General features: G+C 42.6%; 1 protein-coding gene across 2 annotated transcripts in view; it reads right to left on the reverse strand.

Annotated features, from left to right (window-relative positions):
- The window catches only part of ULK2 (unc-51 like autophagy activating kinase 2), a 104,104-nt gene that overhangs the window by 31,795 nt on the left and 59,995 nt on the right, over positions 1–12,314 (reverse strand). For both annotated transcript variants that reach the window (XM_003791063.3, XM_023514015.1), the window contains exons 14-16: positions 11,269–11,329; positions 4,163–4,300; positions 1,005–1,150 (exon numbers count right to left, since the gene is read on the reverse strand). In XM_003791063.3, coding sequence (XP_003791111.3) covers positions 1,005–1,150; positions 4,163–4,300; positions 11,269–11,329 — 345 coding nt within the window. The remainder of the gene's footprint in view (positions 1–1,004; positions 1,151–4,162; positions 4,301–11,268; positions 11,330–12,314) is intronic.

The raw sequence follows: 12,314 nt of genomic DNA on the forward strand, positions 1-12,314 counted from the left end.
CCCGCCACAACGCCTGGCCATTTTTTTGGTTGCAGCCATCATTGTGGTTTGGTGGGCCCGGGCTGGGGATTCGAACCCACCACCTTAGGTGTATGTAGCTGGCACCTTAGCCACTTGAGCCATAGGCGCCGAGCCGAAAAGTAGGAATCTTTAACAAAGCTGCGGACATATTCCTATCGGTGCTGGAAGGTCGCCTATATTTTAATCTTCATAAATCTGAGTGATAAGAACAGGCATTTTATGCACTTTAACCTGGGGTTTCTAACTTTGCATTTAGAGTCAAACCCCTTGTGTATTTATACACAAGACCCCTTTATATTATAGTAGAACCTCAACAGCTGACCACCTCCCTACACTGACCACCTCCTTAGGATGACCTGATTTTCACAGAATGAACATGAGTGACATGTATGTCTCAGCACAGAAGGCCCAGTTCCTTATGTTAACCACCTCTGTATGCTGATCAGTTTGTTACAGTCCCTTGGGTGGTCACCTTACTGTATTACATTTTCAGGAGGAGTCCTAACAGATTTGTATAGAGATTATCTTTTTTTTTCTTTTTTTGAGACAGAGTCTCACTATGTCACCACTGGTAGAGTGCCATGGTGTCACAGTTCACAGCAACCTCAAACTCTTGGGCTTAAGTGATTCTCTTGCCTCAGTCTCCTGAGTAGTTGGGACTACAGGTGCCCACCACAATGCCCAGCTATTTTTTGTGTGTGTGTGCTGTTGTTGTAGTTGTCATTGTGGTTTGGTAGGCCCAGGCTGAGTTTGAACCTGGCAGCCCCAGGGTATGTGGCTGGCACCGTAACCACTGAGCTATAGGCAACAAATTTATACAGAGATCCCAAGAACGGTGCTGGGAGTGGAGTTGGAGGGATGAGGTATAGCCCCTAATCAACTGAGAATCACTGCCACCACGAGCCAACGTTCCTAAAGAGTGTGTCATGTCAGATTTCTTATAGAAGAAAGGGCTGAAAACAACTGTTTTAAACTTCCCTTACCCAAAGGGGAAGGTGAATAAGGCCTGGAAGACCCAGTGGAGAGTCTTCGTCCAACTGTCTGTACTGTGTCTGCTGGCACTGGGGAGCAAGATCCCAGCCGGAGAAAGCCCATGGGGCTAGTGTTGGACCTTCGGACCACTGCAGATCTGAAAAGTAAAAGAGAATTATTCCCTCTCTGGCAGGTTCTAGAACTTTCTCTGTATTCCTGTTTTTTTCTGAAACTTCATAACAGTATGCCCTGGAGTAGAGTTTTTAACAATATGTAACACAGTCACAAGGATAGAGGGAAGTCTGCCGCCCACCTTTACTCTCTATCTACCATTAATTCCTAACACTTCCCCAATTCTACTCAAAAGATTACCACTATTTTTAGTTTCTAGAGTATCCTCCCACAGTTCCTTACCATGTATACAAGCAAAGTGAATACATAATTTTCACCTTGCTTCAACACCAAAGGTGAAATTATGTACCAAACATTTTGAATCTTTTTGGTCTTAAGTCTCCTTTATACTCTTAAAAATTATGAAGGCCCAGAGAATTTCTGTTTACGTCTACTGACATTTACTGTATTAGAAATTAAACTGAGAAACTTTAAAAATTAATTCATTAAAAATAATAAAAACTTATAGGCGGCACCCATAGCTCAGTGGGTAGGGTGCCGGCCACTTACACCCAGGCTGGTGGGTTTGAACCTGGCCAGGACCAGCTAAACAGCAATGACAACTACAACAAAAAAAATAGCTGGGCATTGTGGCAGGCGCCTGTAGTCCCAGCTACTTGGGAGGGTGAAGCAAGAGAATCGCTTAGGCCCAAGAGTCTGAGGTTGCTGTGAGCTGTGATGCCGTAACACTACCCAGGGTGACAGCTTGAGATTCTGTCTCAAAAAAATAAAAAATAAACAAATAAAACAGAAATAAAGAAAACCATAGTTTATTGTTTCCATTTCATAATATACCCTGAAAGATTTTCTACCTCTGTATGTAGAGCTTCCTTACTCTTTTTGGAACGGAAGATACACAGTATTCCACTGTCAGAGATGGACTATATAAAATTAGTTCTGGGCGGTGCCTGTGGCTCAGTGGGCAAGGTGCCAGCCCTATATACTGAGGGTAATGGGTTTGAACCCTGCCCTGGCCAAACTGCAACGAAAAATAGCTGGGTATTGTGACAGGTGCCTGTAACCCCAGCTACTCAGGAGGCTGAGGCAAGAGAATTGCTTAAGCCCAAGAGTTGGAGGTTGCTGTGATCTGTGACGCCACAGCACTCTACCAAAAAAAAGGTGACAAAGTGAGACTCTGTTTCAAAAAAAAAAAAAAGAAAAGAAAAAAGGGAAGTGCCTGTGGCTCAAAGGAGTAGGGCACTGGCCCCATATGCTGGAGGTGGCGGGTTCAAACCCAGCCCCAGCCAAAAACTGCAAAAAAAAAAAAAAAAAAAAAAAAATTAGTTCCTTACTGGGAGGTATATGGCTGATTCCTTATCCTTTGCTATTGCAACAGTTAAATAATAGTTAACAACTTTGTTTATGTATCAATTTCACATACAGGCAGGGCTGCATGTGTAGAATATGCACATGACTCTGCACGAATAAAACAAGTTTCCAGAAGTTGAAGCACCCTTCCTCCTCCTCCTTGAGTTCTCTTAGGGAGCCATGTGGGCACAGTGATTCTCATTTTTTCAGAATCCCTGATTAAATGCACCCTTACATATGCCATGCTTCAAGCAGGTACCCTTCTTCCATCCTTTCTGTTTTCCAGAAGTTTACTGTTCACCACTGAACATCTAGTCTGATTTCACTTATCTCTGTGGGACTTGTAACTTTGTTATTCCCTGCCTATAAGGGTCCCAGGATGAGGAAGAAACAGTGTGTAAATAATCTGATGCAACTGGCAGGATGTCGTTTTTTTAAAAAGTTCTTCCTCAATTCTTTAAAGCAATTATATTTTAAGCATATATATAGCAAATAAGCATGTTATAGATACAAATATATCCACATCATATTATTGTCCACATCCACATTATTAACAAGCCAAGCTTTAAATATCATTTAAACAGACCAATTATAAAACATTTTTATAATTCAGTTTTGTACAATTTTGTGCATTTCCATTATATACATATGTAAACAGACTAAGTCTACCATGGAAACTGAAGATCTTTCAACAATAGCAGCAAAAGATTTCTTTTCTTTTTGCTTTTTTTTTTTTGAGACAGAGTCTCACTTTGTCACAGCAACCTCAAGCTCTTGGGCTCAAGTGATCCTCCTGCCTGAGCCTCCTGAGTAGCTGGGACTATGGGCGCCTACCACAACCCCTGGCTACTTTTTAGGGTCTTGCTCTTGCTCAGGCTGGTTGTGAACTCTGCAGCTCAAGCAATCCATCCTCCTCAGAGATGCTAGGAATATAGATGTGAGCCACTGTGCTCAGCCTAGCAAAAGATTTTTTTATTTTTTGTTTGAGACAGAGTCTCACTATGTTGCCCTTGGTAGAGTGCTGTAGTGTCATAGCTCACAGCAACCTCAAACTCTTAGGCTTAAGAAATTCTCTTGCCTCAGCCTCCCAACTAGCTAGGACTCCAGGCGCCTGCCTCAATGCCTGGCTATTTTTTTTTTTTTTTTGTAGTTGTCATTGTTGTTTAGCAGGCCCAGGCTGGGTTTGAACCTGCCAACTCCAGTGTATGTGGCCGGTACCCTAACCACTTAACTACGGGCTCCAAGCCAAGCAAAAGATTTTGTAAAAGAAAAAAAAGGGGCCAGGCATGGTGGCTCATGCCTATAATCCTAGCACTCTAGGAGGCCAAGGCAGGAAGATCCCTTGAGGTCAAGAGATCAAAACCAGTCTGAGCAAGAGTGAGATGCCATGTCTACTAAAAACAGAAAAAAACAGCCAGGCTTGTGGCAGGTGCCTGTAATTACAGCTACTCGGGAGGCTGAGGCAAGAGGATAGCTTGAGCCAAAGTTTTAAGTTGCTGCAAGCTATGACGTCATGGCACTCTATCTAGGGTGACAGTGAGACTCTTATCCCAAAAAAAAAAGAGAGAGAAGAAAAGGAAATAAGGGAGGGAGGGGAAGGAGGGAGGGAAAGGAAGGGAAGGAAGGGAAGGAAGGAAGGAAGGAAGGAAGGAAGGAAGGGAGGGAAGGAGAGGAAGACTTTGGTACTTACCTTGGAGAACCATGTGGATTTGTGCCTGAGCTGGCAGTAGATGTCAGATTCTGCTCTATGCGCTGATAATTCCTTATTTGAGTAGGAACTGGAATTGGGGCTGTTTCACTGTGAGATGACATGGTAGGCTGACACTGCCTGCAACCATAAATATTGAAGAAAGAAATATTGACAAGACTGTTTTTCTTCCATTTGACCAGTAGTTATATCTAGAGAAAATCCTAGAAAGAGCCAAATAATCATTTCAGTATGTAAGAAATGATCTTGTTAACAACTATATAAGCCGGGCAGTGCCTATGGTTCAGTGAGTAGGGCACCAGCTCCATATACTGAGGGTGGCAGCTTCGAACCTGGCCCCGGCCAAACTGCAACAAAAAATAGCCAGGTATTGTGGCGGGCGCCTGTAGTCCCAGCTACTGGGGAGGCTGAGGCAAGAGAATTGCCTAAGCCCAAGAGAAGGAGATTGCTGAGAGCTGTGACGCCATGGCACTCTACCGAGGGTAATAAAGTGAGACTGTCTCTAAAAATATATATACAAATATATATATCACATTTATCATCTAAGAACCCTCCTGGCATTCAAACGCATATTAAGGACTAAGAATTACAAAAATAACCTAGAAAAAAGTTCCCCTATAGTAACAGAAAAAGTCCACAGGTCAGCAGAACTGTTTGTCCACTTGCATTCTGCTATTCATTCTATGTGAGAGAAAAAAAGTATTTCTAGGAAAATATGCTGGGTAAAAGAACAGAAAGTTCAGAAGCAGAGCTGACTGGAATGTTTACAGCAGCCATGAACGCAGTAAGCATTCCCAAAGAAGTGCGACTCTGAAGACTGAAAACTAACGTGAACCCTCAGAGCATGCAACTAATCTGAGGTCACGTTTTCAAGTGTTAATATTTGGTTTATTAGCTTCTTTCTTCACTGTTCAGAAATTCAAAAATAGTTTGTCCTTAGATGACTCTCAATTCCTTTTACAACATATCCTGAAACATAATGGAGACAATACTAAGCCTTCATAAAGATGATTTATTTCATTACTCTGCCCTTTTATAATTCTAAAAAGGCTACATATAAATCTTGTACTTTTTCCCATTTACAACATCACAGATATAAATAATACAGTTATCCTTAAAATTGTCTCTCAAACTTTTTGAGCCATTAGAGTACTTTATATTTAAGTAAAATCCATCTGTAACAAAGATGTCAGTGGCACGTCATTCTATCTATTCCCATAAATGCTGAGAGGATTCGAACCCACCAGTGTATGCGGCTGGCACCCTACCTGCTGAGCTACAGGTGCCGAGCCAAATTCACAATCTTTAGACCAGGAGATCCCCAGTTGCCTATCTGTTTTAGGAAGAATCCATGAGTAAATCCTGTGAGGCTGACAAGTAACCACGTAGCTAGAGTATAATGCCTAGGGACACAGAGAGAGAAGGAAAGCTTCCAGGCACACACGAGTCCCTGTGCAGAGCGCCAGGCGCTGTTGGTGAGATGACAAACTAGCACAGCCTCTACGGAAAGAAGTACAGAGACTCCTCAAATAAAAGCAGACCCACCATTGACCCTGCAATTCCACTACTAGGCAGTTACTCAAATGAAAGAAAGACATTTTACCACAGGAATATCTGCACTAGAATGTTCACAGACACTCACTTCACAATTCCCAGGATGTGGAATCATCCCAAGTGCCCATCAAACCATGAATGGATTAATAAATGGTGGTACATGTTTTTTTATAACCGTACATTAATAAACAGTGTACACCAAGGCACATGTACACCACGGAGTACTACTCAGCCATAAACAGATGGAAATTTTGCATCCTTTATAACAACCTGGATGGATTTGGAGAAGATTCTCCTAAGTATACTATCTCAAGATTGGAAAAGCAAGCATCCCAAGTACTCAACACCAACGTGAAACTAGGAAATTAATAATCACAGACCCCCATTAAGACCAGCCTGGCCAACACGAGGGAAAATCTCAATTAAATTCAAAAAAGGAGGAGGTGGGCTCAGTAGCTTCCCACCCAATGAGTACAATGCATGAATATATGGTACATTCACTGTGTGTAGGACACAATTATAACTCTGAATTTTACTTGTCATGTGTAAATTATATAACCTAATGGTTTGTACTTCATTTTAATCTGAAATTTAAAAAAATTTAAAAAAAATAAGAGTTCCTATGTAGCCTAATCCTGCAGACAAATGCTGAGCCATAGCTCATGCTCCCAGGGCTTTCTGAGTAATGGGAGCCAGTTGGGGATAAACTATTTAATTACACAGAGGCTAAAGCAACAATAGAGAAGTAAGGGCCCTGCCAGGCATACAGGCCCATGGCTGCAGATAGATAGCTGGAGAAGGATTCCCTAAGAAAGGGGTTAATATGGCTGGGCTCCCGTAGCTCAATGGTTAGAGTGCCATGCATCAGGGGTGGTGGGTTCGAATCCGTCATGCCTCTACAGAAAAAAGTACAGAGACTCCTCAAATAAAAGCAGACCCACCATTGACCCTGGAATTCCATGCATCAGGGGTGGTGGGTTCAAACCCATCCAGGGTCCACTAAAAAATAAATAAATAAATAAGAGGATTAATATACCTAGAGGGAGGCTGTCAGAAAAGTAGGAACCAGGCCAGCTTCAGTGGCTCAAGCCTGCAATCCCAGCACTTGAGGCCAGGAATTTAAGACCAGCCTGGCCAATACCACAGACCCCAATTCTACAAAATTTTTAAAGAAAATAAGCTGGGTGTGGTGTTATATACCTGTCTATAGTCCCAACTACTTGGGAGGCTGAGGTAGGAGGATCATTTGAGTTAAGAGGCTACAGTGAGCTATGATCATGCCACTGTACTCCAGCCTGCTGACACAGTAAGAGGCCACCTCGGAAAGGAAAATGAAGAAAAAAACAAAGTAGGGGTCACCACAGAGATGATGCACCCCAATGGACCAAGGGCTGTACATGCAACAGGCCTCCATCAATGACCAGTAACAACCAGTGTTCAGAATTTTAATATGCTAACTCAGAATTCTGGGCATACAAGGATTGGATATTACATTCCCTACATGTACTGAAAACTGTCGTGTAGGTAATAAAGGAACTATTACAGAGAAATGTTTCTTTACTTTAAAAATGCACTCACTGGTGAAGGAAAGAAAAGTTAAAGAATTAACTTTAGCCAAAGAAAAAAGGGCAGCAAATCAAAATAAGTGAAAACCTGATAATACACAATCCTCAAAGAAAGGCAGCAAGTAAGTTAGTACAAGACTTGCTTGTCTGCTGCGGTTCCCAAACTGTGCACCAAGGGACCTTAAGGTGCCAAAGCCACTTCAAGGGGTGCCCTGGAGTACATCGAATTTTTTTAAGTTTTAGTTTGGAAACACCACTACTATTATAAACTAAAACTACTATTAAGTTGTTTGGCCTGCAATACTTAATAGAAATATTAGTTATTTCTTTCTATTAGAGGCACTGCTTTATTAATTAATTAATTTTTTTTTTTTTGAGATAGTTTCACAATGTCACCCTTGGTAGAGTGCTGTTGCATCACAGCTCACAGCAACCTCAAACTCTTGGCTTTAAACGATTCTTTTGCCTCCACCTCCCAAGTAGCTGGGACTATAGGTGCCCGCCACAATGCCTGGCTATTTTTGTTGTTGTTGTTGTAGTTGTCATTGTTGTTTAGCAGGCCCGGGCTGGTTTCAAACCCACCAGCCCTGGTTTATATGGCTGGCACCCTAACCCACTGAGCTACGGGCACTGAGCCACAGGCACTGCTTTAGAAAAAACACTGTCAGACAGAACTTATCCTCTGCTCTCACACCACAGTAATTAACACAGAAGACAACTTCCATGACCAAACGGAGGGTTCTTCCCCATACAGCAAGTATGGACACCAACTGAGTGTCCTCTAATTCAGTTCTGACACTACCTGGAGATAGAATCAGTCCCCAAAACGCCCCCACCAAGACCCCAGTCACAAGTCCAGGGCTCTAGAACTTCTGACCAACCAACTTCAAGTTGGGGTTCTCATTGACCCCTCTTTGGGTTCAATTAATTTGCCACAGTAGCTCTTGGAACTCAGGGAAGTACTTACTGACATTTACAGGTTTATTATAAGGGTTACTACCACCAAGGATACAGATGAAGACATGTGTAAGGCCAGGCATGGGAGAAGGGGCATGGAGCCTCCACGGCCTCCCAGGCATGCCACTCTCTAGGAACATCCATTCAGCTATCCAGAAGCTCTGGGACTTTACAATCTTGTAGAAGAAAAGCGATCAACTTTCTGATTCTTAAGACCCAGAATTGGAAAGGTAAGGGAAGATTAGAGTCCTGCCCCAAGGACGGGACTCCTGTACAGGTCAGAGAGATTCTGTTTCCTGAGGCCCAATGCACCCAACATTCTAACAAAAGACTATAACAAAGGCTAACAGAGTTATGAGTCAGAAACTGTGGACAAAAACATGTATCTGATAACATCACAGATGCTAAAAATTACTAGGAAACTAAAGGAACTTCTAGTTTAACCTATTTTACTGACAAACTAACATAACAGTTTCAAAATGGAGCCTTTTTTTAAATATAGCATTTTCTAGCATTTTTCCATGGCATTTTCTTTTGTTTCTCCTATTTTAAAAAAATTCCTTCAGGACAGGTGGGGTGGCACAAGCCTAAAATCCTAGCACTCTGAGAAGACAACGTGGGTGGATCCCTGAGCTTAGAGGAGTTTGACAACCAGCCTAAGCAAAAGCAAGACCCTGCTGGGTGGTACCTGTGGCTCAGTGGGAAGGGCGCCAACCCCATATAACAAGGGTGGCGAGTTCAAACCTGGCCCTGGCCAAACTGCAACAAAAAAATACTGGGCGTTGTGGCAGATGCCTATAGTCCCAGCTACTCAGGAGGTGGAGGCAAGAGAATTGCCTAAGCCCAGGAGTTGGAGGATGCTGTGAACTGTAATACCACTGTACTCTACTGAGGGCGATGAAGTGAAACTCTGTCTCAACAACAACAAAAAAAGCAAGAACCTGTTGACATCAACAGGCAATAAATAAGTAAAAAAAAGCAAGACCCTGTCTCTACTAAAATAGAAAAATTAGCCAGGGGATATGGTGGGCACCTATAGTTCCAGCTACTAGGGAGGCTGAGGCAAGAGGATTGCGGAGCCCAGGAATTCGAGCCTATAGTGTATTATGATTGAATCTCTGAATAGCCACTGTAATCCAATCTGGGCAACAGAGCAAGACCCCGTCTCTAAAAATAAATAAATACGTAAATAGCATTATAAGAGAATACTGTGAACAATATTATTGTTGTTCATAGTATTATACCAACAAATTGGATAACCTAGAAAAAAATGGATAAATTCCCAGAAATATATAACCTATCACAACTGAATATGAGTTGGAGTGCAATGGGTCAGACCTATAATCCCAGCAGTTTGGGAGGCTGAGGTGCAAGGATTGCCTGAATACAGGAGTTCAAGACCAGCCTGGGCAACACAGCAAGACTCCATCTCTGCATGTGGCCTATTAGTTCACAGCAACCTCAAACACACCTGGGGTTTCTATTTTTTTTTAAATAGAGATGGGGTCTCACTTTTGCTCAGGGCAGTCTTGAACTCCTGAGCTTAGGCAATCTATCTGTCTCAGCCTCCCAGAGTGCTAGATTACAGGCATAGACTACTGTACCCAGCCTCTACACAAAATTTTTTAAAAGGTGTGGTGGTACATGCCTATAGTCTCAGCTACTTGGGAGGATCACTTAAGTCCAGGAGTTCAAGGCTGCAGTGACCTATAATCTGGTCACTTTGCTTGCAGTCCAGCCTGGGCAGAGCAAAACATCATCTTGGAAAATAAAAACAAACCAAGATGACACAAATGAATGGAAAGGTATCCCATGTTCATGGATGGAAGATTTAAATGCTGTTGCTATATTAATACTACCCAAAGTGATCTACAGGTGCTAGCCCCATATACCGAGGGTGGCAGGTTTAAACTCGGCCCTGGCCAAACTGCAACAAAAAAATAGCTAGGCGTTGTGGTTGGTGCCTGTAGTCTCCCAGGTACTTGGGAGGCTGAGGTAAGAGAATCGCCTAAGTCCAAGAGCTGGAGGTTGCTGTGAGCAATGTGACGCTACGGCACTCTACTGAGGGCAATAAAGTGAGACTCTGTCTCTAAAAAAAAAAACCCCAAAACATACTAAGATGGCTTGGCACCTGTAGCTCAGTGGTTAAGGTGCGCCGGCCACATACACTGGGGCTGGCAGCTTCAAATCCAGCCCAGGTCTGCTAAAACAACAATGACAACTGCAACAAAAAATAGCCAGGCATTGTGACAGGCTCCTGCAGGTCCAGCCACTTGGGAGGCTGAGGCAAGAGAATCACTTGAGCCCAAGAGTTTGAGGTTGCTAGGAGCTGTGATGCCACAGCACTCTACCATGGGCAACACAATAAGAGTATCTCAAAACTAACAAAAAAACCCCCCAAAACATATTAAGCTATAGAAATCAAAATAGTGTGGTACTGGCATAAGCTTTACATGCAGACCAATGGAACAGAGAGCCTAGAAATAAAACCTTGCATATATTGTGAAATGGTCATAGATGACAGTGTCAAGACCACACAATGGGGAGAGGGTGGTCTCTTCTGCAAACAGGGAGGATAGCCACTCAAAAAAGAATCAAGCTGGAATCTTATCTTACATGAGATACAGAAAGGGATTAGAGACCTAAATATAAACTCAAAATTACAAAACTCCTACAAGAAAACATGGAGGGAAAGCATGATGACATTGGAGTAGGCAATGATTTCTTGGATATAACACTGAAAGCACAGGCAACACAACAACAACTAGACACACGGGATATCCTCAAACAGGAAAACTTCTGAGCACCAGAGGTCACAACCAACAGAGTGAAAAAATAGGCAACAGAATGAGAAAAATGCTTAAGATAGATTTTGTTTTTTATCAAAATTTTTAAGGAAATAAATTATAAAACAACAAAATAAATCTTAAATCAAGAACACAAAGTTCTATAACCTTCCTAACAAAAATAACAAAATATAACAATATTTTAGTGAAATACATGTAAACATACCCTCCACACACCAAGAAGTCCTGGGAGGCACGTCTGCCAGCAGCTCCCATTGGCACGTCACCTGTGGGAGAGAAAAACACAGTCAGTTCTGTTGAAAAAGCAGCAAACTGTGTTCCAGTGAGATTATCAGGAAACCATGTGAGCACAGTACAAATTTACCATTTACTTATGCAGTGATTCTGTCCACAGCAATAAGTGAACATAGCCAACTATACCAAGCTGAACGGACAGGCTGCCACCCTCTCCACACCCACTTCTGTAAGCAAACCTGAGGTCTTCTATAAGATAAGGTGCCATATTTACCACAGTGTTCACGTATTGCTCTATCATTTAACATGTAAAAAAACTATGCTGCTGGGCCTGGTGGCTCACACCTGTAATCCCAGCACTCTGGGAGGCTGAGCTGGATGGATTGCCTGAGCTCACAGGTTTGAGACCAGCCTGAGCCAAAGTGAGACTCTGTCTCTAAAATTAGCTGGGCATTGTGGTCCCAGCTACTAGGAAGGCGGAGACAAGATAATCACTTGAGCCCAAGAATCTGAGGTTGCTGTAAGCTATGACACCATGGCACTCTACCGAGGGTGACAAAGTGAAATGCTGTCTCAAAAAAAAAAAACAAACTAGGCTATTTTCATCAGGTTTTTCTGTCAGTAACAAAGGCTTTAAGAGTTGTGCCCTTAATCCCATTTTGCCCATAAACTCTATGGTTTCTATTGCACAGTTTTGCCCAGGCCCTGCTAAACAACAATGACAACTGCAACAACAACAAAATAGCCAGGTGTTGTGGCAGGCACCTGTAGTACCAGATACTTGAGAGGCTGAGGCAAGAGAATAGCTTGAGCCCAAGAGTTTGAGGTTGCTGTGAGCTGTAATGTCACAGCACTCTACCATGGACAACATAGTGAGACTCTGTCTCAAAAAAAATAAAAATAAGGCTTGGCACCTGTTGCTCAGCGGCTAGGGTGCCAGTCACATACACTGACACTGGCAGGTTTTAAGCTGGCCCAGGCCAAACAACACTAACAACTACAAAAAAAAAAAAAAAA

The sequence above is a fragment of the Otolemur garnettii genome, unplaced genomic scaffold (assembly GCF_000181295.1).
Source record: "Otolemur garnettii isolate 467f Iridium unplaced genomic scaffold, OtoGar3 scaffold00046, whole genome shotgun sequence".
Taxonomy (NCBI): Eukaryota; Metazoa; Chordata; class Mammalia; order Primates; family Galagidae; genus Otolemur; species Otolemur garnettii.